This window comes from Pelodiscus sinensis, chromosome 10 (genome assembly GCF_049634645.1).
Source record: "Pelodiscus sinensis isolate JC-2024 chromosome 10, ASM4963464v1, whole genome shotgun sequence".
Lineage (NCBI taxonomy): Eukaryota > Metazoa > Chordata > Testudines > Trionychidae > Pelodiscus > Pelodiscus sinensis.
Genome location: NC_134720.1, coordinates 48751106 through 48775849, shown reverse-complemented (window position 1 = coordinate 48775849; position 24744 = coordinate 48751106). Strand labels below are relative to the sequence as shown.

The 24744-nt window shown below is 58.5% G+C and overlaps 2 protein-coding genes across 8 annotated transcripts in view; one reads left to right on the top strand and one right to left on the bottom strand.

Moving 5' to 3' along the window:
- VWA5B2 (von Willebrand factor A domain containing 5B2) overlaps positions 1-17551 on the top strand; it is a 48030-nt gene extending 30479 nt beyond the window's left edge. For all 3 annotated transcript variants that reach the window (XM_025179191.2, XM_075938100.1, XM_075938101.1), the window contains 14 exons: positions 1186-1296; positions 1780-1982; positions 5734-5848; positions 7149-7331; positions 7524-7710; positions 8026-8315; positions 11835-12060; positions 12256-12597; positions 12682-12819; positions 13288-13407; positions 13999-14076; positions 14913-14982; positions 15419-15527; positions 16861-17551. In XM_025179191.2, the coding sequence (XP_025034976.2) occupies positions 1186-1296; positions 1780-1982; positions 5734-5848; positions 7149-7331; positions 7524-7710; positions 8026-8315; positions 11835-12060; positions 12256-12597; positions 12682-12819; positions 13288-13407; positions 13999-14076; positions 14913-14982; positions 15419-15527; positions 16861-17532 (2844 nt within the window). In that variant the 3' untranslated portion in view covers positions 17533-17551. The remainder of the gene's footprint in view (positions 1-1185; positions 1297-1779; positions 1983-5733; positions 5849-7148; positions 7332-7523; positions 7711-8025; positions 8316-11834; positions 12061-12255; positions 12598-12681; positions 12820-13287; positions 13408-13998; positions 14077-14912; positions 14983-15418; positions 15528-16860) is intronic.
- A 753-nt stretch (positions 17552-18304) lies between these two features.
- ALG3 (ALG3 alpha-1,3- mannosyltransferase) lies at positions 18305-24551 on the bottom strand. 5 transcript variants are annotated; one of them, XM_075938105.1, is made up of 9 exons: positions 24300-24550; positions 23642-23819; positions 23301-23448; positions 22384-22544; positions 21138-21258; positions 20361-20566; positions 19900-19975; positions 19447-19592; positions 18305-18751 (listed from the first exon to the last, which is right to left on the bottom strand). In XM_075938105.1, the coding sequence occupies exons 1-9, from the start codon at positions 24490-24492 to the stop codon at positions 18562-18564; spliced, it is 1419 nt and encodes a 472-aa protein (XP_075794220.1). In that variant the 5' UTR covers positions 24493-24550; the 3' UTR covers positions 18305-18561. The 5 variants fall into 5 exon arrangements, with proteins under 5 accessions (XP_075794220.1, XP_075794221.1, XP_075794223.1 ...); XM_075938106.1 differs by having other exon boundaries at positions 23642-23741; positions 24300-24549; XM_075938108.1 differs by having other exon boundaries at positions 23642-23741; positions 24337-24467.
- Positions 24552-24744: the final 193 nt, after the last annotated feature.

Here is a 24744-nt window from a genome sequence, read left to right as displayed (position 1 = left end):
GCATTTGCAATTCCGACTGGTCCCATTAGCATCCCTTTTCCGGAAAAGGGCGCCAATGTAGAAACAGCCAGGGTGTGTCTAGACTACAGGATTTTGTCGAAAAAAGAGGACTTTTGTCAAAAAAACTATACCTGCATCTACACTACCGCCGAGTTCTGTCGACAGTGAGTTGACAGAACGCAGCAGTTTTGTCGATGGCGGTAAATCTCGTTCTACGAGGAATAATGCCTTTTTTCAACAGAGTTATGTCAAATTGCTATTGCATCCACACCGTGCTTTTTCAAAAGAGAGCATCTAGACTCTCTGTCGAAAAAGCAGCTTGCTTTGTTGACAAAACTGGCTGTAGTCTAGACGTTCTTTTTCGACGGAGGCTTTGCCGACAAAAGTCTGTAGTCTAGACGTACCCTCAGTGGCTGAAGTAGCACTTAAGCAACTGAAGATATGCCCTGTAGGCTTAACCGGAAATACCCCGACATGACTCCCCTCTCGCCCATTCCAAAGGCGAGGATCCTCTGCATTGCCTGATACATCTACCCCAGCACACCCTTACAGCCACTCGGGAGCTCCCTTGCTTGACTGCATCAAAGACAAGCTTGTCCTCCCTTTCAAGGCCCTGCACAGCCCGGTTTCTTCCTGCGGCTGCTCTTCTTCACATTGCCTCCTGCCTCCTTCCTCGCAATGAGTCCAGCCTCGGCTATGCATTTATCTGCTTCTCCCTCAACAGTCTCCATCCCTCCTTCTGCTCTGGGCCTTGTGCATGGAGCAGCCTCACTCAGCTGACCCGGAAAGGCCACAGGAGGGTGTCTAAAACTCAGAGGAGGGAAGTGACTTGGCTCAGTTGCCCAGGGAGAGCCAAGTGCTGGGGAGTGACTCCACAGAAAGGGGGCTCGTGCCTTGTGCCACAGAGGGAGGGGTCCCAGAGAGCGTGCTCATTGAGAGGTGTCAGGCAATGCAAGAGTGTTCTCTCTAGCCCATGTGCCAAGGCTTTGTCCCAGCGCCACATGTTCCAAGCAGTGGGCTTCTCAGCCCTTCCCCTGGAAGATGGTTCCCCAGCGTGGTAGATCTCCTCCGTAGGGAGTGGTGTGTATTCCTGGGCAGGGGGTGTCCCGCTTACAGCTTATCAGCCTCGCTCTCCCCCAGCCCCATCGTCACTGGCCCCACCTGCTGTATTTCATTTCTTCCCAGGAGGCCTTGCTGGTGGCAGTGAAGAGCCTCCCTTCAGGCACCTTGCTGAACATTGCTGGATTCGGCTCCCACATCAAAACCCTCTTCCCAGCAAGCAAGCCCTGCAGCAATGTGAGTGTGAGGCATGTGAAGACCCCTGTCCCTCATCACCAGGTGCCATCACAACCTGGCTTTAGGGCCCCCATGCACCAATCCCCTTCCCTCATGCCTATCTGAAGCCTCCCACCCTCCTTGCCTGCCTCATGTTGACCCCCCCCTCAAGTCCAGCCCCTCCCAAGTCAAGGCCCCCTGATGCACATCCCTGCAGCACAGCCCCTCCATGCCTCTTCAAGGGACATGGCTGTTTGGTGCACTCTCATTGTGACCTTGTTTAACACCAGCATCTTTTTTCTCTGGTTCTTCGATTGAAAGTTGGCTACTCCCATGGCATGAGCAGCACGGGCCAACAGATCGGTGCTTGGTATCCAGCTCCTTGCTTCAGCATGGCCACAGCGTGGTGGGATTGTAGACATGTCAGAGGGAAGAAGAATGAGAATTCGGGGGTAATTCTGTGGGCGTGGGGTGCCCTGTAATCCACACTCTTTGTGTTCACAGGAGAACCTCAGACTGGCCTGTGAGCACATACAGAAGTTACGGGCAGACATGCATGGGACCAACCTCCTAGCTGCTCTGACCTGGATCCTGGGGCAGCCTCTTCACCGCGGTTACCCGCGTCAGCTCTTCATCTTCATGGATGCCAATGTCAGCAATGCAGGCAAGATCATTGAACTGATAAGGAGTCAGGCCAGCAACGTCAGGTATGGAGTGTGTGTGTGGGGGGGGGGGGGCAGGACGTGGTGGGGCAAGGGAGAGAAAAGAATCCAGGAGAGGGACATGGCAAGAATCTTTCTGCTGCGGAGAGGAAGGCCGACGGGATGGGGAACCAGCTTGCAGCCTCTGGTGCTAGAGGGGATGAGCAGAATGTTCAGCATTGGTACCATTATACCCAGGGCTTAAATTCTCCTACGGTATTTCCCAGGGCTCCTCACGATCTCTCTCCCGCAAATGTCCCCATGATCTCTCCCCACAGAGTTCCACGCTTCAGCTGTGGGCCACGAGATTAGAACTTCAGCCCCTTGGGTTTGACAGTATTTACTGGAGCTCTGAATTGAAGCCCTGGTTATACCAAAGTCCACTCATGAGAGAATAACTCCCCACACACCTACTCAGAATGCCTGTTTCACCGGAAATTTCCACATTTTGAAATTCGTTTTTCTTTTCATGGATTTCTCATGGAAGAGAATTTCTGAAAAATGTTTGAATTTGGAAAGTGTTTGTTCCAGAATTTCAAATTTTTGTTGGGGATTTTGAAATGTTGGCTTGATTTTGAATTATAATCTTCATGTTGTTTTTATCATTTTTACATTATTTCAAATTTCAGCATATCAGACTGTTGAGTTACAACTCAAACAGGAGACTCAGATCTAGAAAAAAAGATCTGATGTTTCAGTCAGTACCGAGCAGCAGCTGCCCTTTAATGATTTTAAAAATAAAGCAATAATAAAATATTGTAACTATTACAGTATTAGCCAATTAGCCCGTCATAAGATGGGATTTTCAGGTCTCTCCTCCACATCCGTCTTCTCTCCTGAGCCTCCGGTCTCTCGCTCCGTCTCTCTCTCTCCTCCTCCTACTGCCTCCCCCCCCCCCTCAGCTCTCCTCCACCTTCTGCCTCTCTCTCCGTCTCTTTCTTTCTCTTCTCCTCCTCCTGCTTCTCACTCTCTCTCTGCTCCGTCTCTCTCTTTCTCTTCTCCCCAACCTTCTTCTCACTCTCTCTCCGCACTCCTCTGTCTCTGTCGGGAATGCACGCACCCAGATGAGTCCAGCTCCCCGCTGGCCGATTCCCTCTCCCTGCCCCCCGCCAGCCTGTTCCTCCTCCCGATTTCCTACGGCCAGCCTCACTGCCCCCGACTCCCACCCCAGACCAACTTTGCTTCCCGCCGGCTGCCCCTCTCTCGTTCTCTCCTGGCCAGCTACGCTGCCTCTGACACACCTCCCCCCTGCCGCCCAGCCAGTCCCACTTCTCTCCCTGCTGGTCCCTCCCCCCTCCTGTCCTCGATCAAGTGTGTCCATTTTTTTTTTTACCCTACCCTAGTGACATACACGGCCGGAGGCAGGGCCGTGTAAGTCACCGCCCCGCCCCCTTTCCCTCCCGCCATGGCGCTCGTCTGAGTTCTGCACCGCTCAGCCAGGCCACCTCGGGGGAGCCCAAACGGTTGCTTGCTCCGCTTGCTCCCCCGCGGCGGCCCGGCTGAACGGCACAGAACTCAGACGAGTGCCACGGTGGCAGGTGAAGGGGGGGCAGGGCGGTGATGTACATGGCCATGCAGCACAGATCGTCCAGAGGGAACAACCAGCATTTCAGGCAACAGCGCCGCCCAGAGGGAACAGCCAGCATTTCAGTGTTAGAGACTCTCAGACATTGGGCTACTATATATATGACTAGTCAATTAGCCCGTCATAAGACGACGGGATTTTCAGGTCTCTTCTCCATGTCAGTCTTCTCTCTTGAGCCTCCGGTCTCTCTCTCTCTCTCTCTCTCTCTCCTCCTCCTACTGCCTCCCTCCCCTCCGCCTCCTACTGCCTCCCTCCCCTCCGCCTCCTCAGCTCTCCTCCGCCTCCTGCCTCTCTCTCTGTCTCTCTCTTTCTCTTCTTCTCCCCCTCCTGCCTCTCACTCGGGGGACCGTGGAGCCCAAATGGCCTTTTGGGCTCTGTGCTTCTCATGCTGCATGGGGAGCGTGGAGCCCAAACGGTCGCTTGCGCCACTTGCTCCCATGCGGCGGCCTGGCTGAGCGGTGCAGAAGTCAGCCGAGCGCCATGGCGGGAGGTGGAGGAGGGTGGGGTAGTGATGTTCACGGCCAGGGGGCGGGGCCTGAAGTCGCTGTCATGCCGCACATCACTGCCCCGCCCACCTTCCCCTCCCACCGTGGTTCTCGGCTGACTTCTGCGCCACTCAGCCGGGCTGCCACAGGGAAGCAAGCGGCCGTTTGGGCCCCGCACTCCCCGTGCAACACGGGCCGCCCAGAGGGAACAGGCAGCATTTCAGTGTTACAGACTCTCAGACATTGGGCTACTCTGTATATCATGTCAGAGTGTGACACGTCTGTGGCAAAGATCCAGGTTATGTATTATTGCTATGGACATGTCACAAAATAATATAAAGCATGACGCAAATGAACAAATGAAAAATAAAATAAAAAGCCCCCAATTTTGAAATTTCAAAATGAATATTCAAAATGTTCTTTGGTTTCAGTTTTTGTTTTAAATTGACATGTTTCTACAAACATGAGTTTCCGCCCCTGCCTTATCCTCTCATGCCCAGGGACCCGCTTGCCTGCTCCAGCACTGCAAACATCGTGTGTCTAATTTTTTGATTTTGGAAACAAAGGCATTTTTCATCCAGAAACTTTTGAGTGGAATATTCACAACCGGCTCAGACCTCAAACTCCAGGAGAGGGGTCTCGGAGCCTTCTTTGCAAAAGAGTCCAGGGCAGACCTGGTCCCAGAAAACCTACAAATACTGCAGCCAGAGTGGGGCATCTTAGTGCTTCTTCCGTTCAGTCTGGAGCCTTGCCATCTTGGACTAGGCCGTGTAGGTCTCAGAGCGGCCCCCTCCGGAGGTGATGTGGGGGGAGTCATGCGGGGTCATGTGCCTCCTTAGAGGGGTCATGTGCCCCCCTAGATTTGTGTTTGTATTGAGCAATGCTCAGTAATATTGCTGAAGCCGACTGCCCTCATTCTGTCCCTCTCCCTCCTCAGGCACAGATGACTCCTGGGCACCAGCAGGGCCCTGGCAGCTGTGTAAGGCACCTGAACATTTGGGGCACCGCTGGCTCTTAATGTCCACCCTCTGCCTCTACCTATCCCTGTTCTGTGGTTCTGCTTCGTCTGGAGAGGATCTAGTTAACTTATAAGTGACAAAGCCTGCCAGACCTGTTAGCAGAACCCTGGCCCTGTGAAAGAGCCATTCATGTGGCATTGAAGCCAGTTAACAAGCATTTGCCAAACCCAGGTCTATGCTATCAGTTTCTGAATGTACTATGCTAGTCTGGAGATTATAAAATCACATCTCTAAAAAATCATCTTTATTCCCCACCCCCACCCTGCTGCGTACCCAGGCTGCTGTGGGACATGGGGCACCAATTTGATAGTACAAGGAAAGCTTTGTTATCTGGCACTCTGTTAACCGGAAAACTGTGTGCCCCCAGCCCTTCAGGTGCACCTACCTCACTTCTGCCTGTCCAGCTGGCTATTGCAGGGCTGACATCATCAGCAGGCACCTCCTTCCCCCTCAGCCTGCCTCGAGCTGCTGGGAGCCAGATCTGCCAGTAGGGGACAGGGGCAGAGCAATAAACTTTGTTATCTGGCATATTCAATTAACCGGCAACCCCTGGTCCCCATGCCTGCTGGATAACAAAGCTTTCGCTGTACTGCGGAAGGCCCCAGAAATCCTAAGGATGGCCCTGGGCCCCCAGGATTGCTTTTAGGCAGGTCTCCGTATTCTTGCAGGTGCTTCAGCTTTGGCCTGGGCTCTGGAGCCTGCCGGAGGCTCCTGAGAGGCCTGGCCAAGGTGAGCAAAGGTCGGGCAGAGTTCCTAAGCCCTGAGGAGAGACTGCAGCCCAAGGTATGTGCCCTCCTTCTGCGCCAGTGTGTGCCCTCATTATGGGGGTGAGCACACTGAGGTCTCTAGTAACCATCTGCCAAGGAGGTCTGCTGCCCGCCACTATACCTGATGGGCAAAGAACAGCACTGGAGTAGGCTGCCCTCTTCCTGTTCCAGAGGGGCAGACTACACTTGGCTCCCACAGGGTCCAGCCTGCAGACAGACAGACCAGGTAACACAAAGTTTGTGGCATGTGTTGTGTGCCTCAGGCAGGGGCCATGGGTGTCCAACACAGAGTGCGCCGCTTTGATCTAGGAAGCATGGGCTACTCTGCAAGGAGTCCCGTCTGCATGGCCCTGGCTGCGACGGGTTCTGTTGTGCTGGGCACTGTTCAAACACATAGTGATGAGCCAGTGGTTAAGACGCTGTGCTAATAAATGGCAAACACGCTATGAGAAATGGTCCTTGCCCCAAACCGCTTACATCCCAAACAAAGTATTGGTATACGCGTGATACGGGTGGGGGAGAGATTAGGGCCCAGACCCCCAAAGGTGTACAGGCTCCTAGCTTCCCTGGAAAGCAAGGCTCAGAGGATTTGATGATATGGACCTAAATGGCTTGCCCAAGATCATGCAGAATGAGTGGTGGAGCCACAAATCAAACCCAGCTCTCCTGAGTCCCAGGCTAATGCCTTACACACACGGCCATCCATCCACCACTCCTCCATTCAGTCATGAGTCATTCAGTTGCTGGAGGTGAGGAGCCTCCTGTCTTCTCTGCAGCGCCCAGTACCTAGGCTGATGCTCAGAATGGTATTCTTGGGCTTTGGAGAGACCTGCATCCATCTCCCAGCCCGGGGAGGGAGTACAGTGATATGGGGGCTCTTGAGGGGGTAAGTGTAGGGAGAGAAGAGTTAAGGTCCCTCCCACCCTGAATGACTTTGAAAAATGTTTTAGCTCCAAGATCAGGCTTCTCTTGTAGGATCCACCAAGCCAGCCCTGTGCCAGTGTTCAGCAAGGCACTGGCATTCAGCATTTAACCAGGTCCCTGTAGCCCCAGATCTACCCTCATCCCCTACTCCAGCTTGGTTCCTGCTCCAGTGAGTGTTTCTGTGCTATCTTGTGACCCCACTCGGCTTATCCGGGAGGTCCAGTCTATGTGCTGTTTGCTCTGGGTGGCTCGTTGTCAGTCACCTGCTTTTCAGGGCCTACAGCTGTTTGGTGATTCCAAGGTTGGGGGCTCCCTGGAGTGTGTGTGGCTGTGGGACGCACCGGTTGTGTGCGTTTGAGGGCTGATAAGTCTGGTTTCTGCCCCCTCCTCAGCTGATAAAGTCTCTGAAGAAGGCCATTGAGCCGGCTGTGAGTGACATCACCATAGACTGGTATGTGCCTGACACCATGGAGGCCCTGCTGTCGCCCAATGAAATCGCAGCCTTGTACCCAGGAGACCGGCTCATCAGCTATTGCACCCTCTACAACATCGCCAGCTTCCGGGACAAGAAGACAGTAAGAGCCCTCTGTGTAGTGGGGTGAGGCTTTTCCACTGGGCCGTACTCACCAGTGGGAAATGGACAGTGGCTGGCCCTGTGGTGAGGAAACTCACATGCCGGTGTATTTCTGCCCCTCCCATGAGCCGATGCCAGCAGGAGGGCCTCGTTTTGTGGCTGTGGCAACTTCCTTGTCCTCTTGCTTTGCCAGGGTAGAGAACGAGTGTGTAGAAGCCTTTCGCGGGGCTCTGTGGGCTCAGCGTTCCAGTCCCAGGACGAGGCATATAGCCCTGACGCGGCTCACCCATACCCCGCGGGGGAGAGCCAGGAGATCAGCCAAGCCCTGCAGGAGATTTCCTTGGAGTTTTCTGCTGGGGGCGTCGCGGAGTCTGAGAAGAGTGAGTGGAGCAGCCAGTGAGCACGTGGGGCTGGGAGCTCGGCCAGTGAGATGGACGTTCATCCACAGGGAGGTTGTGGAGGCAGGATGCTGAGCCCTGACTCCTCTGGTCGCTCGCTGCCTGCTCTTGCAGAGATGTGGTTGTGTGCGTGTAGCCCTCCCGGCTTTGCAACACCCCGCTTGGCTGGAGAGAGCTGACCCAAGGACGGGTCCCTGCCAGACAGGCTCCGAGGGCTATAAAGGGGGGATCTGTGGTGGGGGGGAGCATCTCTTTTTCCAGTAGAATAGCCTTGCTGCTTGTGTCTCTCCTTGGCAGGCGTGGACCCTGTTTCTGACATCTGGAAGCGGATTTACCAGGCCTCCTACATCCAGGAACAATATGTGCTCACACACTGCTCTGTCAGCACCGACCGGAGCCAGGGCCTGCTCTCCCACGGCTCCACCAGTAGCGAGTCCACTGGCTCCAGGGACATAGCTCCGGAGGGTGGCTCGCTGGCTCGGACCCTGGAAACCAGCTCTCAGCAGGGACAGAAAAGTGTTTCTCTGTGCGACTCCTCCACCAAATCAGCTCCACTCCCACAGTCCAGGCCGACTGCTGGCACTAAGGTGAGGTGTAGCTGAGCCCTGGCTGGGACTGCCCTGAGTAAAGAAGGCTGGGGTTGTCTGTCTCCTCTTGCCTCATGTGCTGTCTCTGGCTCAGAAATGGGTATGGGTTTCTTCTGGGTCTCCTGCTAAGTTCCCGCTGGAGAGAGAATCCTGTCATGGTGACAGAGGCATTCTTCTGGGTTCCTCAATGTTAGTTCCTGTGTTTCCTAGCAGGGGAGGGCTGGTTAGTGCCTCGCAGTGGCATTTTATTCATTGTAGGGATTGGGTGTGTGGGTTACGTGATATCAAGGTCCTGCAAACCACATGCTGCTCCTTGGGGCTACTAGTCAACAACAAAAAGTCCACATGAGTCGCATTAATCAGTGCCGTGCTCGGCTCAACTCGTGCTACAGCATTCCTGCCACTACATAGGTTTCAGCCTCTGACGGACCTCATTGCAAAGGGTTCCAAGTTTTCCCTGATGGTGGCTAGAATATGCATGCACCTGCTGGGGCACATGATGGTGTGCACTTATGTGGTCCACTATGCCAGGCTCTGCATGCAGCCTCTCCAATAATGGCTGGTGGCAGCCTATTCCCAGGCCAGAGACCATTCTCATAACACAAGAACTGGGGGTCACCAAATGAAATTAACAGGCAGCAGGTTTAAAACAAACTAAAGGACGTTTTTCTTCACACAACATACAGTCAACCTGTGGAACTCCTTGCCAGAGGATGTTGTGAAGGCCAGGACTTTAACAGGGTTCAAACAAGAGCTAGATACATTCATGGAGGTTAGGTCCACCAGTGACTGTTAGCCAGGATGGGTAGGGATGGTAGTGTCTGTCAGAGCTGGGAATAGGCAACAGGGGAGGGATTATTTGGTGATTCCCTATTCTGTTCATTCTGTGGCATTGGCCACTGTCGGAAAACAGGATATTGGGCTAGATGGACCTTTGAGCTGACCCAATATGGCCGTTCTTCTATTGTTTTGTCTGTAACCATTCCCTCAGTGGTACACACCTTGTTGCAGTGATAAAATGACCCAGAGAAAGTCAGTTCAGCAGTCCTGCTCCCTCCCTTGAGCTGGTGTTGGATACCTTGGTGTGATGGTGCAGCTGGGGTTCCCCTGATCCTGCACCCCCGTAGCAACCAGAACAGTCTCCACCAGCCAACAGAGTAGAGAGAGGTTATTGAGTTTCCAAAATACAGCACAGCATAGACTTGATGTGGCAATAGGAACGGGGCTAGGAAGGGGGGGTTAGGGGGCTAGGATGCCCCAGAACTCTTAAGGCAGGTGCCTGAGCCCCAAGTCTCCAAGCCCCCTCCCTAGGCTGTCTCCATCATGTTTCCCGCCCCAGACTCACTCTTCCTCCCCCCACGTACTTCCTTTGTTCCAGCCTCCTTCCCTCCAGTCAGAACCGGTCAGGGCCGTGTCTGGCCCCCCTGCCGGGCCGTGCTCACAGACAGGGCCAGTAGGGGACAGCCCAAGCCTAGCAACCAGCAAGAAGCCCCACTACGTCACACTTGGATTTAGGCTGGAGGAGGCAACATTACACACAAATGTCAAAGAACTCGGGGCAGTTTGGTTGGCTTGGGGGTTCTTCCTGCCACATCTGTTGGGCACATTGGTCAGAGCCCTGACAGAGATCCCAGCCTCAGTAGCCTATATCAGCCGGCAAAGGGAAGCATGCTGGTTGGCTCTGGGACTTCTGCATCACTCTCGACATCCACTTGGAAGCTTGTCACTTCCCAGGAGTCAGGAATTTGCTGGCAGATCACCTCAGCAGGGACTTTTCCTCTCACCACAAGTGGGCGCTCCATCCAGAAGGGGCCTGCATGATCACCCAGAGGGGGTTGGAACTCCCCAGGTAGACCTGTTTGCCACCAGGCAAAACAAAATGCCATAGTTGCTCCCAGCAAGTAAGGGCTCCCTCTCTGTTGCCTGCCTCCTATCACTGACTGCGGAGCTGAGATGCACATTCCTACCCATCCCTCTCATCTTCTGGGTACTAGTACAGATCAAGAGAGACAAGGCCCATGTCGTCGTGATCGCCCCAGTGTGGTCTTGCCAGCATGGTTTCAGCATTCTAATGATCATATCGCGGTGGGCCCTCCTTGGACGCTCCCCAGTTGTCCAGATCAGCTGTCGCAGGACCCCAGCCAGTTTCTAGACCCCAACCTCGAGTCTCTCTGCATCTCTTGGCATTGATGCTCTGTGGTTGAACCCAGGGGAATGCACCGACTAGGAGAAGGTTCAGCAAGTCCTCCTGCAAAGCAGGAAGTTGTCCACAAGACTGACCCACCTGGACAAATGGTCAAGGATTTCCCATCCCTGTGGGTTATATTTTGGTTTATTTTGGAGAAAGGACCAAAACGATGGGCTACAGTTGCCAGCATTTTAGAGTGGACTCTAAGGAATTTTTTGTTGAATCCAAGGGATGATGACACCTTTCAGATAACAGGCAAGGTAGCAATATCTTCTCCTTGAGACCGGCGACAGTGACTCTCCATGATTGCTTTTCTGAGATGAAACAAGAAATACGTACATGACAGCTTTACATTACAACACTGTTCAAATCTATTTTAATTTGAGCAGGTAACTCTGAAACAAGCCAAATGCACGGGCCTGAGACCGTATAACTTATCACAAGGCCCTTACACTAGGGAATTATCCATTATATCCTCCGGATCATTCAAAAGCAATATAGGAAAGAAAATACAATCCATCTTTCGGAATCATCCCCCTACAGCCCAGCTTAACTGCAAGGGGTAGTTCCACTCTGCTAGCAAGCAGAGTTTCTTTAATAGTCCTTGGCAGTCACTTCTGTTTTTTCCCCGGAGCCCTGTTTCTGCTTTTCTGACCTCTAGCTCTCTGGAGCAAAGATGGAACTTTACAAAACCTAAATTTTTAAAGGACAGTTACCAGTAAATAAACAACATCTCAATCAATACAACAGCTTTAATATTTCTTTCTAAAAGGGGGCCCACTCGGGACAGCCCCTTTGAAGTACTCCCTTCCCCTCCCCTTTGCTGCCTCTATCTGAGACAGGCAGCGGGGGGGTGGGGTGGGGGGGTGCGACTAGTCAACTCGACTATCCGAGCTTTTGCTTATCGGATAGTCGACTAGTTCTTGACATCCTTAGTCAAGGGCACTTGCCCGGAAAATCTTGAGTTACAATTGTGGGTTAAGGCTCAGTTTGTACAGAGGGTGCATCTCTACCCTGGACACTGCTGACACACCACTGTCGCCAGGCAGAACACGTCCCAGGAATTCAAGGCAGGGAGGTACCACTTCTGACTATGCTAACTACTGGGCTGCCTCAGAGCCATCTCTGAGCTCCATTGGTTTGGCTGGGACTGCAACTGCCCCACCTTGGGGGCAGCTCGCCCACCAGCCAGCATTCCCCCTTGAGTTCCTGCAGGGGATGGGTTTGCCCAGCTCCTGGCCTGTGTAGAGAGCTGAGCCAGCTGATGCTCTGCAGTGACCCGCCACCCAAAGCAGCTCCCCGGACTGACCCCTGACTCTCTCCCCGCTCAGGCGTGCATGACGCTGAGCGCCGAGGAGCTGGCGCGGCGGAAGAAGGTGCTGGCGCGAGCTGCCCTGTCCGGACGCAGCTTCTCGTCCCCGCACGGTGAGCTGGATGCCCATCGGCTGCGCAGGGCCCTGGAGAAGGTGTCCCAGAAGCGGAACCAGTCCCTGGAAGGGAAGCTGGATGAGATCGGGCCGGAGCTGCCGCAGCTGCGGAGGAGCCTGGCAGATTCCAGTGAGTGTTGTCACAGCAGGAGGGAGGCGCTGGAGCCCAAATTAGGTCCGGCCACAGGACGGCCTCCTCAGGAAAGTGCAGGGAACTCAGGGCAGCCTGGAGCCCGGTGTGGAACAAGGAACTGCTGTGCCTTGTGCAAGCCTAGGGGGGCTGTCTTCCACTTTGCCCCCTGACCCCACTCCTCTTGTCTCCTAGGTAACTTGCTCTCGCCCGCCCATCTGGACTGGGACATGCTGGTGGAGCCCCCGTATCTTTTCAGCCCATCGCCAGCGGCTGAGCGTGGCGAGTGTGAGGTGGGTGCCTGCCCGCCCCTGCGATGCCAGGTGGTTATCCATGCGCTCAGTGCTGGAAAGCCCGTCTCCTGGGAAGTGACTGCCACCCTGGAGCCTCTGCTCCATTGCAGGGATGGGGACGGCAAGGAGGAGCTGCCACAAGAGTCGTGTAAGGCCTGGGACAAACTGCTGCACCAGCTGACCGCCAGCTCCGTCATCCGGGACCACGAGAACGTAGCGCAGAGGGAAGCTGAGTTGGAACACGGTGAGGATGCACCTCCCTGCAAGCCCCACCAGGACCCACTGCCTCCCCCTTCCCTCCCAGCCTCACCTAGGCACTCTCTCTCAGGTTTCTCCCGGAGGCTCCGCCTTAAGGCCATCCAGTCCAGCAAGGCTTGCAACATGCCCTCTATTTACACCTGCCTGGTGCCTGTGGATTCTTCCACCCAGGAGGTCCTGCCCAGGGCCCTTGAGGTTCGCACTTCAGGTACGGCTCCCTCTTCGCCTCCCAGCTACCCTCTAGGGACTCTGATGAACGTTTGCATCCCCATGTCGCTCCATCCGTGGACCCGTGCACATGGCTGGATCAGTCTCTTTGTCTCCCTGCCAGCACCTGCTCCCACCGACACCTGCATGTTCAGTTGTGTCTGGGCGCGGAGAGGGATTAGGAGGCAGCTGGCTATGACGAGAAAAGGGATAGGTCCGACCCCCAAGAACTGTCCAGAGTCAAAAGCTGAGTGTGAGAGGAAGCAGGAAAGGAAATGAGCCCAGATCCTCAGAAGTATTTAGGAGCCTAATTCCCACTGAGGCCAATGGGCATCAGGCACTTGGTGCCTTTGAGGATCTCGGCCTGAGCTTCTTGGGATCAACACAGCAATGGCCAGGGAGTCTGGGGACCCTCTGCAGACTCTGTGCCCTGCTCGGTGGTGCCGCTGATGTGTGTGACTCCTTCCAGGGGGCCCTTCCAGCCATACCCGAGGGTCCCTGGCTGGGAACCGGCGCCAGCGCAGTTGCTCCGTGGGCCTGGCACGATGGCGCGACTCAGAGGAGCTAGATGATGCTGTCATCTCCGCAGGTACCAGCCCAATTCTGCCTTGATAACCCCCCCTCCCTTGGCACGCCACCCCACACCCATGAACGGCCCCCGTACCGCCTCTCCAGAACCAGCCGTCTGGGGAGGAACCGCAGCAAACCAGTGAGGCTTGTCCAGGCCTTGAGGGCAATGCCAGGCTACATCTTCGATTGGGCCTCTCGTGACGTTGCCCAGCTCCTCAGGGTTACATCAGTGTCAGCTCAAGCGGCTGCTGACCTCAGCCACCCAGGGTGGGAAACCAAGAGTCTGAGTAGCCTGGATCAGAACCTCAGGGGTTCTCTGGCCCATTCCCAGCACCTTGAATTGGGAGCCAGGGTAGCTTACAGGGCCCTGGGGTGATGTGCTCCCTGGAAGCCAAAGCCATGCAATTGCTGGGATTCCATAGGGGGCCCCAGCCTCTGCATCAATGGGAGATGGAGACAAGGATGGTGCCTCAGGCCCCTGCTACTGCAGGGGAGTCCCAGCTGGAGGCCTGGAGCCGTGTAAAGGAGGGAGGTTGTGCTCCATGTCTGCAGCAGGGAGTGGAGGGCCTCCGCACCCAGTGTAGTCTCTGAAGTCTTGATTCTGTTCCAGAGCGAGAGGAGAGCCCTGCTTCTCCCGTCAGCATCTCCTCTGCTGCCTGTGGCTGGGAAAAGCAAAGCTGCCCCGATGGTGAGTCCCTGCACAGCCCAGCTGTGGGGGATCTGGGAAAGCAGGCACCTGAGGGGTTAGCTATCGCACTGCTCTGAAACCGGTGAGCAATGGGGGCCAGCTGCCCTCTCCATCGCAGCTCCTGGACAGGGGCCTGCCGGCGGCTGCTGCCAAGTGCCCCAGAGGTGCAGGAAGCCTGAAGCCTAAGTGTGAACCATCTCACAGCCCATTTGGACGTGGAACACCCGGTGGCGTAGGCACCCGTCAGCTTTACTGTCCCACCCACCGTGTTGGGCGGTGACCTCTCCTCAGGGGATCCAGCCCGTGTGGTTATGTTATCAGCTGCCAGCTGCCCACATCTGTGCTCCTGGGACTGGCTGGAACGGGCTCTCTCTGACCTCACCGCTCCAGGCAGTGCAGAGACGCTGGCTCTCTTGTGGAGAGAAAGGGTCTGATGGGAGGGGGGCTCCCATTTCTGGAAATGTAGGGGACACTGGGGGGGAACAGTAAGCACCCCACGCGGCGGAACTGCCTGCCGTCCCCGGAGGAGCGCTGGGTTTGGGAAGGCAGCTCACGCGGGCGTCAGACTTCCCATCCTGCACCAGGTTGCACTGGGCAGGGGATGACGTCCGAGTGGGGCACAGTCCAGGGAGAGGGCCCAACCTGCTGAGGCCTCTGCATGGGGGCCCTCCACCTGCCCTGTTAACTCCTAGCATGGCTGAGAACTTCCCCCGCAGGCAGGGATGCTTGGGGGGTCTCTGTGGTGCTTGCAGTGGCAGCAGGCAATCAGGATGGGGATGGAGTGGAGGAAGCAGGGGAGCCCTGGGGAGTGCAGTGACCTTCCTTCCCCATGCCAGGTCTTGTGGCTAGTCCCTCTGCCACCTCCGTGGGATCCCAGAAATCCACGGAGAACTTTGCTGGCTCCAGGTAGGCTTTCCAGACTGACTCTCTGGGGCTGGGAGGGCCCAGCGGGGGGGTGGGGAGGAGGAGGGCTTCTTCTATGCAGAGGGGATCCCCCCGCTTCAGCAGCAAAGAGGGGGAGACCCCACCGGTGCTTCACTGAGGTCTGTTTCCCCCCCCCCCCCCTTCCCTCTAAGCCTCCAGTGCTTGAGCCCTGGCCCAGCAGTACTGCAGGGGTAAATTTCTCCCAGTGCTGCTGCCAGCCTACCCTGCACTGCAGTGTGAATTGTCTGGGACTCAGCAGCCTCTGGGCGAGAGGCCAGCGTCCCCCTGCAGCTTGGCCACCCTGCCTCCTTGGCAGGAAGGAGCTGGAGCGGACTCTCCTGCACGGGGTCCGCGAGCGCTGCTGTGCCATGCCAGCAGGACGCAGGCCGTGCTGCTCACTGGTCTCTTCTCCCCGCAGGTTCAGTCTCAGCAGGATCCGGGGCCATGGCCTCGCACTGCGGCCCCAGTGCCTGGCCCCAGAAAGCAGGCTCTCCAAGGACAGCGCCACCCATGACTACCTTCCGCTGGTAAGGACCCTGCACGGCCACCCCACCCTGCTGAGCCCAGCCCCGCCCCTGGAGTTACTCGACTCCCACCCCAGCAGTGCTGGGGATGGATCCCTTCCCTGACAGCCCCAGGACCTGGAATCAAACCTGGGTCTCCTACATGGTGGAGCAGACTAGTACTGACAAGGCCAGGATCCGCCTCAAGCTCATGGGAGCAGGGCCGTCCCCTCCACTGGGTGGTGTGTCCCTAGGTTAGACTCCAGAGCACTGGGTCAGCGAGGTGTGCATCCCCTCCCCCCACAACAGACTTCAGCGCTCTACAGGGGACCCTGCTCTGCCCCGGCGCGTCCGTGGGGCGGGCACAGAGCCAAGTAAGCTCCTACCACTTGCGGAAGAGAATGCAGCGCTAGTGTCAGTTGCGTGCAAACACCCGCTCCATGCACAGCGGCAGTCAGCAATGGTAGGAACCATGAGGCAAGTGATAGATAATAAAACTGAAAATGTGGCACTGCCACGAGAGAAATCTAGGGTATGCCCACACCTCCAATACGGTGCTGGGCCGGGCGCCCAGCCCGACAGAGACTAGCATTGGAAAAGGCACAGAGGGGCATGGAACGGCTGCTCTACAAGGGGAGATTGGGACTTCCCAGCTTGGAAGAGATGACTAAGCGGGCACATGGCCTCAGCCTGTACGGTTGTGACTCGTGTGGAGAACACAAGTAGAGTGTGACTGACCCCTTCACCTAACACAAGAAGCAGGGGACACCCGCTGCAGTTCTCAGGGAGCAGGGTTAAAACAACCCCAGGGAAGTATTTCTCCACACAGCTGAGTCAGCCTATAGCGCTTGTTGCCAGCGGGTGTTGCGCAAGCCAAAGCTATAACAGGGTTCAAAAAGGAAGTAGGGAAGCTCACTGAGGGTGGGTCCATCAGTGGCTGTTCCTATGTGGTCCCTCGCTTGCACTTGCCCGATGCTGGGGGTGGAGGACTCAGTGCTTGCCTGTTCTGTTCACGCCCTCGGAAGCGCCTGGCACTGGGATGGACCATTGATCTGATCCAATCTGGCTGTTCTTATTATGTTTGGACATAAAGTGCCTTGGCCCCAGTCCGGCTTCCCTCGTGCTGCTGCCACCCCCTTGCGACAGGATGTCTGGCAGAGCTCCAGCAACAGCCCAAAGATTGCCCGGTGCACAAGCAAAGAGACTGTGTCCCCCTCTCGCCCCCTGCATGCAGGAGACCCCTGCACATCCTGGGTCTCTGGAGTGCAAGACACTTCCCCCTTCATCTGTCTCTCCATGCAGTGAGTGACAGATGCTGGCCCTGAGCCACGAATGAGACATGCTCCCTCCCACACAGGTGTGGCTGCAGCAGGCATTGGGCACCTTCCAGCTGACGGAAAGCTTTTCCGAAGTGGTGCAGATCCCACTGGACCGTCTGCGCCGTGCCTCGCCATACGCCTCGCACCGTGCTAGCCTCAGCCCTGGTTCATGCGCCTCCCCCTGGGCACTTGTTGCCAAGGGCAGCCCTGACAGCGGCTCAAAGCAAGTCACCACCAAGCCCTCTCCAGAGCACGTAGAGCCTGCCAGAGGCAGCCAGGAGGGGGCGACAGAACCAGGCTCACCCCATTCACACAGCACCTGCTCCGAGGTCCAAAGTGCCAGTGTCTGGCCACAGGCAGACAGCGGGCGTGGCTCTGAGACTGATGCCTGCGACCACTCGCCCGCCACCTCCGAAGCCAGCGGCAGCCTGCAAGAGGTAGGGTTTGAGGCTGACGAGGGGGACCTGGAGGGCGCCAGCTGGGCCACGGCCGTCGCGTTGGCCTGGCTTGAGCACTGCTGCGCCGGCTTCTTTGTGGAATGGGAGCTGTTGGCTGCCAAGGCAGACGCCTGGCTCCGGGCACAGCAGCTACCGGAGGGCGTGGATGTCGGCTCTCTGAAAGGGGCCGCACGCCACCTCTTCCTGCTGCTGCGCCACTGGGATGAGAACATCCAGCTGAACATGCTGTGCTACAACCCCAGCAACGTGTGAGGGGGAGGGGCAGGGCTTCGGGGACACCAATAAAGAGGTTTGGATCTGACCTGGCTGTGCCCACCGCTCCTTCCTGCCCTGCTACTGGGGGGTGCTGTCCTTGGAGATGGACAGGCCTCACCCACTGCAGCATCTGCCTCCCTCCTGCTCCTAGGTCCAGCTGCCCATGAGTGCGGGAGGCTGGAGCCACTCACCCTCCTGCTGGGCGATGGGGGCAGCCCCCGGGGTCTGGAAGCAAGTGAGGTGCAGGCAGCGTAAGGTGTAGAGTAGACATGTGACGTCTACCCCCTCCACTTGCTCTGTGCTCACCCAGGGTCCTAGCACGTTGCACTCCCCTTAGCCCCGGTCTGAAGGGGCGGAAATGGAGACCCAGGTGAAAGGTTCCTTTGGTCTGTAAAAGCTCTAGGGGGCGGTAGGAGATCCAGTTCCAGAATGATTCCATGGTGTAGGGTCAATGGGGCTGAGCCTTTGGACATGTGCTCCAGCCTTGGACGGAGCAGGGCGGGAGCGTGGGGGGCATTGCTTCTCAGGGCTTAGGGCCAGCTGCATTGTTCCCCAAAATGGGTCTTGGCTGGGGAGCAAACAAGGTCCAGCCTCCCACCCAGGGCTGGCCTGTGCCACCCAGCCCCCTGCACTAACCATACTCCTAGGCCACTGCCCTAGCCATTGCCCCCCATCCCTCCACACCCAAAAGCAGGGCAGCTGCTCCACCCTGTGAAATGGTCCCCCACCCCAGCAAGGGCCAGACAATACTGCAGGCCGGAGCAGGAGCCCATGGGGACACTGCCACTTTTATTGAGGAAATCCCAGAGAACAGGTATCCCCAAGGGGGAGGGGGGCGCGGCAGGGCAGCTCCACGCAGCCACGCGGTAGGACAGACAGTGCCGCCGGCTGAGCGGTGCCTGCAGAACAGCCTGGAAACTCTGAGACCAGAGCTCCCAGCCTGAGCCGTCGTGCCATGAGGCAGTATAGCCAGGTCCGGCTCCCAGGGGAGAGCCTGCATGTTCCATCCTCCAGCTGCCCGCGGTCTCACTCTGTCTTTTTCTGGGAAGGGCTGGTTTTCTGGGCAGCAGGGTGGCCCTGCGGCTCCAGGGGGGCAGCGGTGCCGTGCCAGAGCTGTAGCAGGATGATCCCGTGGCACACGTGCAGGCAGGCTGAGCTGCACACTGTGGAGGGGTACGTGTTCCAGGAGAGCTCAATGAGGCCCAGGATCAGCACCCTGCAATGGGAGACCTGGATCAGCGCTGGGGACTCAGGCCCTCCCCCACAGGGAGAACACATTTCAGCTGTCCTCTCCTGCGATCCCAGCCCTGGGCTCCCCCGGCCACATGGATCGGCCGAAACCCCTCACCCCTGACCTGCATCCCCGCCACATGGATCGGCTGAAACCCCTCACCCCTGACCTGCATCCCCACCACATGGATCGGCCGAAACCCCTCACCCCTGACCTGCATCCCCGCCACATGGATCGGCTGAAACCCCTCACCCCTGACCTGCATCCCCACCACATGGATCGGCCGAAACCCCTCACCCCTGACCTGCATCCCCACCACATGGATCGGCCGAAACCCCTCACCCCTGACCTGCATCCCCGCCACATGGATCGGCTGAAACCCCTCACCCCTGACCTGCATCCTCACCCCTGACCTGCATCCCCGCCACATGGATCAGCTGAAACCCCTCACCCCTGACCTGCATCCTCACCCCTGACCTGCATCCCCGCCACATGGATCGGCCGAAACCCCTCACCCGACCTGCAGCCCCGCCACATGGATCAGTCAATATCCCTCAGTCCTGACCCACAGCCCCCTCATTGGCTCGGGGCTAGAGCAGTGTGGAAGGCCATGTCCCCCCCGTGCGGTACCAGCAGTGGGAGGGATAGCCCGGAGCAGAAGAGCGGACGCGGGCACATACTTGAGCAGCTGGCTGAGCTTCCCGGCAGGCGTGCACCACAGCAGGTAGGGCAGGGTGTGGAAGTACCACACGTAGAACTGATAGTGCAGGGACCTGCTGCAGCACACGCCGATGAAGTTGGAGCTGAAGAGAACGAAGACAACCTGTGCACTGCCGTTAAGGAGGGAATGGAGCTGCAAGGCAACCTCCTTCCAGCCCAGGCTGGGGCTCTCAGCGTGTGACCGAATCCCAGAGCCACCAGGCTGCATGGGGACTGGCTGCTTCCCCACTCCTAACCCAGTGTGGGGGAAGTTCCAAACAGCTGCCCCGCTCAGGGCTGTGGGACCAGCAGGCCCCCATAATAGCTGAGTCTCCCCAGTGCCACAAGGCCAGGCACTGCCTTCAGGGGCTCCCTGGCCAGCCAGGGCTGCCCTGCCCCAGCCTCCAGCCCCCAGCCTCCAGCCCAAGGATATGGTTGGCCGTCAGGGCCTGCGGTGGACTCTTCCTCTCTGTTGGGTCCTTCAGCAACGACAAGAGATTCTCCTCAGACCTGTGGGGAAGGGGAAAGGATGAGCACAGGACCTCTCAGACCCGACCTGCCGGGGGGGACGACTGTGGGGCATAGACAGCTCTCCCTTTCTTCTGAGACAACAGAGCCAGCAATAGCTTCACGGAGCCAGGGCCCAGCTCGGACAGGGAGGCCCCAAACACAGACTAACAAGTTCTCCTCTCCCTACCACCCAGGCTCCAGAACTCCAAAGCCTCAACTCATGGAAGCTTTTAAACACCCTGCTCCCCTGCAGCCTGGCCAGGCCGGGCTCTCTGGTGGAGGTGGGCTGCTTCAGCCTCCTTTCCAACCTCTCCTGTAAAGTAAAGGCAGCATGGACACCTCAGGGATCAGCTGCTCTATACCCCGTTCCCAGCCAGGGTCTCACCTGTGCCACCGGTGCAGCGCAAAGAGCCCCAGGGCGCCCAGGTGGGCTGCGAGCAGCGCCAGGTGGAAGGCCCGATGCTGGAAAACCTCCTCCGGCAGGAACCGCCAGTTCACCGTCCACTTGAAAAGGAACTGGCGGCCCAAGTCGAAGGAGCGGGTCACGTAACCAACGGGGTTCGCCAGCAGGAAGGGCAGCCCCAGGGCCACCTGCAAATGAGACCCCTCAACGGTGAGAGCCGCTCCGCAGGCAGGACCCTCCCCAGTACCACGCTGGCACTGAGGAGCACCGGTAGAGCTGGCGGGAGAGCCCAGGATTGGGATAGCAGGGGGCCGCAGGGTTAACGGGCATAGGCAGAGTTGCAGGGGGGGCTGCGGGGCAGGGTTGAGGGGCATTGGCAGAGCAGTGGGGGGCTGTGGGGCAGGGCCGAGGGGGGAAGCTCCGTGTTCTGCCTGTATGTCTGGGCGTGTCCTGTGTGAATTGGGCCCCCAGGCTCCTTATCTGCCGCCCTGGGGGGAACACTGACCAGCTGGGTGTAAGTGCACATTTGTGAGGGGGCACAGGAGGGGAATGGTCCTTCCCCCAAACTCCCTCTCTGTCCCCCGTCCACCTTCCAGGTTTGCTCCAGTCCCCCGACATCTCTGGGTGCTGGGCCTCAGGCTCAGCCTGGCAGCCAGGGGCATCCATGCAAAAGGCACCAGAGCCCCGTGGCCCAGGCTGGCCTAGCTGTGCAGGGCCCCAGCGTTCACCTGGGCTGGGCCAGGCCCGGGGGCAGGTTACCTGCAGCAGCGCGCAGATGGAGAGTTTGGGGATGGTGCCCAGGAGGCCAAAGCGCCAAAGAAGCAGGAAGAGGAGGCCTGGAGCGAAGAGCAGGACGTTCATCTTCACCGACACAGCCAGGCTGAGGGGAGAGAGCGTCACTGCTGCCCCCAGAGCCCTGCCCATGGGCTGTCACCCCCCACTGGCCCCAATCCCGCCTGCAGGCCCCTCCCCCACACAGCTTCCTCAGCACCTACCAGACCGTATCCCAGCACTGGGATGGTGCTGAGGCTGGAATGGGCCCTGGAGGAAAAGACAACAGGCAGCGAGAGGAGAAAGGCAGCTGCCCATCCTGAGGGGACTGGAGCCAGAGGAATGGACCAGCCCCATCCCAGCGGGAGCATGCGGGCCGAGGGACTAGACGCCGCGTCTCACGAAACGCAGGCCAAGTGGCTCAGGTAGGTGCTACTGGGTGCATGGGGACTCGGCTCAACTGGCGTTGTCGGGGGCACGTGGGGCTGTGTCTGATTCCTTCCTGGCCTGTGGCATGTGTGCCTGGGCCATTCCCAAATCCTGCTGCTTCTCCAGGCCCAGCATCTCCAAAATCCAGCCTTTCCTCTCCATGGCCACGGCCAAATGCCTCACCTGGGACATTGCTGCCTCCTCCTCCCGCCAGGCCTCCCAAACATTCCCCCCCAGTCCCTCAGCCTGCACTAAGAGCTACCCCGAGGGGCCACATCCTGGTCTAGGGGTTTGATCAGGTCATGCTGGGTGCGGGTCAATCCACTGGTTCCTCCTCCATCAGGGCCACCAAAGCTCTATGGCAGTGCCTGTCCCTGCTCATCTTCCCACACCTGCTTTGTGCTGCCCCTCCCCACCCCCTTGGCTCACACTCCCAAATTCTCATGCAGCCTCTGTGCACAGTGAGGGGCCCCGCCCTGGCCACATCTAAGTCTCCCTGAAGGTACGTCCATGCTGCTAGCCGACTCAGGCCAGCCACCGTGCAGACCTACCCTTAGAGACCACCCCCCCGCCCCGCTGCTGGAGTCACCTGGGCAGAAGTTCCCCTTCTCTGAGCTCTGTCCTTGACTCCTGGGAGCAGCGACTGCCCCTAGCATGGACTCCTGCCTTCCTCAGCTTCAGGGGCCTGGTGTCTTGGAGCAGGGAGGGGTCAGTCCTGACCCAGACAACCCGGGAGACCAGACATTCCCCAGTCAGGGCTCGGGCCCTGTGTGTGCGGAGGGCGCAAGGCACAAGGGGGACTCACCTGAAGAAGAAGCAGCCCCAGGACCAGCGCTCTTCCAGGAAGAGGTTGACTGCGAGGAAGAGGATCGTCATGGCGACGGGGTCATTAAAGAGTCGTAGGATATAGATGGAGTGGATGCGGTAGGAGGCGCAGCACATGAAGAAGAAAACATAGGGAGGAACCTAGGAGTGGGGACAGGAGCAGCCATCATTGCAGTACCAGCTCCCCTCTGCAGTACTCCTCGGTCCTGATCCATCACCCCTGGTACTCCAGCCTTGGGCAACTCCTACTCTGCCAGTGTCCCTCAGTCCCACCATGCGACCCCCTGGGATCCCACCATCTCTGCCTGTGCCCTTGAATCCCAACCGTGGGCCCCTCCCACTCCGTCCACGTCCCCTCCCCAGCCCGCTGCCCCCTGCTAGTCCAGCCCCAGGGTTCTCCCCACTCTGCCAATGCCCCTCAGTCCCACCCTGCCACGGTCTCTCATCTCTACCGCTAGCTCTGCCAGGGTAACCCACGCACCTGCTGGGGGTGCCACTGTCCCTTCTAGGGGCACTGAGACCACTTACAGAGAGAATAATGAGACTGCTGTACAGCCGTAGCAGAGAGCCAGCTGGCTTTTAGCTCAGAGGCTCTTGCACTAAGCTCAAGGGGAGGGGCAGCGACAAGCAGGTGCGGGAAGAGGAGCAGGGACAGGCACTTCTGCTGAGCTTTGGTGGCTCTGACCTTGGAGGAGCCAGCGGAGGGAGCCCCTGTTGGCGCTACAGCCGTACATTGCTCCTTTGCTATCCCTGTCTTCTTCCCCTCCCCACCGCTGATCCTCCACGCACAGGCCAGAGCTCAGCACAGTGCGGACGTGCCCAGAGGTGGGAGCTGTGAATGCTCCCGAGCCCCGTGTGGTTCTGGCCCTGGTGGAGTGGCTGCAGATTCCGTCTCACCTTCTTGGTCCGGCTGTAGATGCGGAAGACAAGCAGCAGGGTCACGAGATAGAGCGCAGCAAAGAGATACTGCGCCAGGCGGATGTTGATGCCATGGCTGGTGAGGTAGTAGAGACCCAGGAAGATGTAAACGAAGCCAGCAGGGTAACTAGAGAGAGAGAGACAGGAGTGAGGGGCTGGGGCAGCCGGGGCAGCGCAGGAGGAAAGAGGACTTGGCCCCCAAGAGCCTCATCCCCAGGGACTCCGATCCTATCCATGCCTTAGACACACACTGCCCTTCCTTAGCCAGCAAGAAGCCCCCCCCCCCGGACCAGCTTCCTCTTGCCCCTTCAACTACTCACACCAGGGGCCCGGTTTCTCCCTTCAGCTGGGTGTAGTCGAAGGTCCCATTAACGACTCCCTCCACCTCGTCCATATAGGCCTTCCAGTCGATCTCTGTGTCTGCGGGGAAAGCACGAGACGCATGCTCAGCTCCACGCGCTCTGCAGCATCTCCACACGGACAGGCACTGGGCGAGGGCTGGGAAAACACTGCGGGGTAGGAGGCAAGAAACAGCCAAGTGCTCACCCCATGGGACCTCCCAACCAGTCAGCGGCAGAGCTGGGGACAGGCACTATGGGATTAAGCAGTGGCACGGGCACGTTTTTAAGAGTGGTGGTGCTCACATCCCATCCCCCCCCTTCCCTGTTCTTTACGGGGCCACCCCCAGCTGAGGCCGGGAGACAAGCCCTGGCCTGCGGGGCCAGTAGCTGGGACCTGGGGCTGGCAGCAGAGCCGCCGGAATGGGGGGAGGCAGCCAGAACCTCCCCGCCCCCCTACTCCCCATGCTTGTGAGGGTAAGCAAATAGGGCTGACAGGCGGGGGGCTGCTCCAGGGAACTAGCTGCGAAGGGGCGAGAGGAGCTGGGGGAACCGAGGGCCAGGCGCTTGAATCTGGGGTAGCCCCGCAGCCTCCAGGTGCCCCCCAGCCCTGGCGCGGCCCAGGGGCCCGGCCACTCACATGGCACCCGGCGTATGACCCAGTGCGCGACCCCCACCTCCGCCAGGCAGAGGCAGGCGGCCACCAGCCCCGTGTACTGGGGCGCCAGCAGCACCCGGTGCTTCTCCTGCCAGGCTCGCCGCAGGCCCTGGCGCAGCGAGCCCGGCCCCGCCGCCCCCTTGCGCCGCAGCCCTGAGCCGGGCGCCGGAGCCATCGTCCGCCCTGCCCGGGCCAGGCTGCCCCACCCCCGGCCGCGGTGTCACCGGCTAAGGGCTCCCCACTCCGGGAGGAAACACGCTGCCCCGCCGGGGGGGGTCCGGGCCCCAGCCACGTGGGCGGGCAGCGGGGGAGAGAGCGAGGGGGGCCGGGGACCCGCAGCTGCAGTGCGCTGCTGGGAGAGGGGGGCGCTGCCCCGCCCCGAGGGGCTCATTCTGGGGCCTGGGCTTGAGCTAGCGAGTGAGGGGCG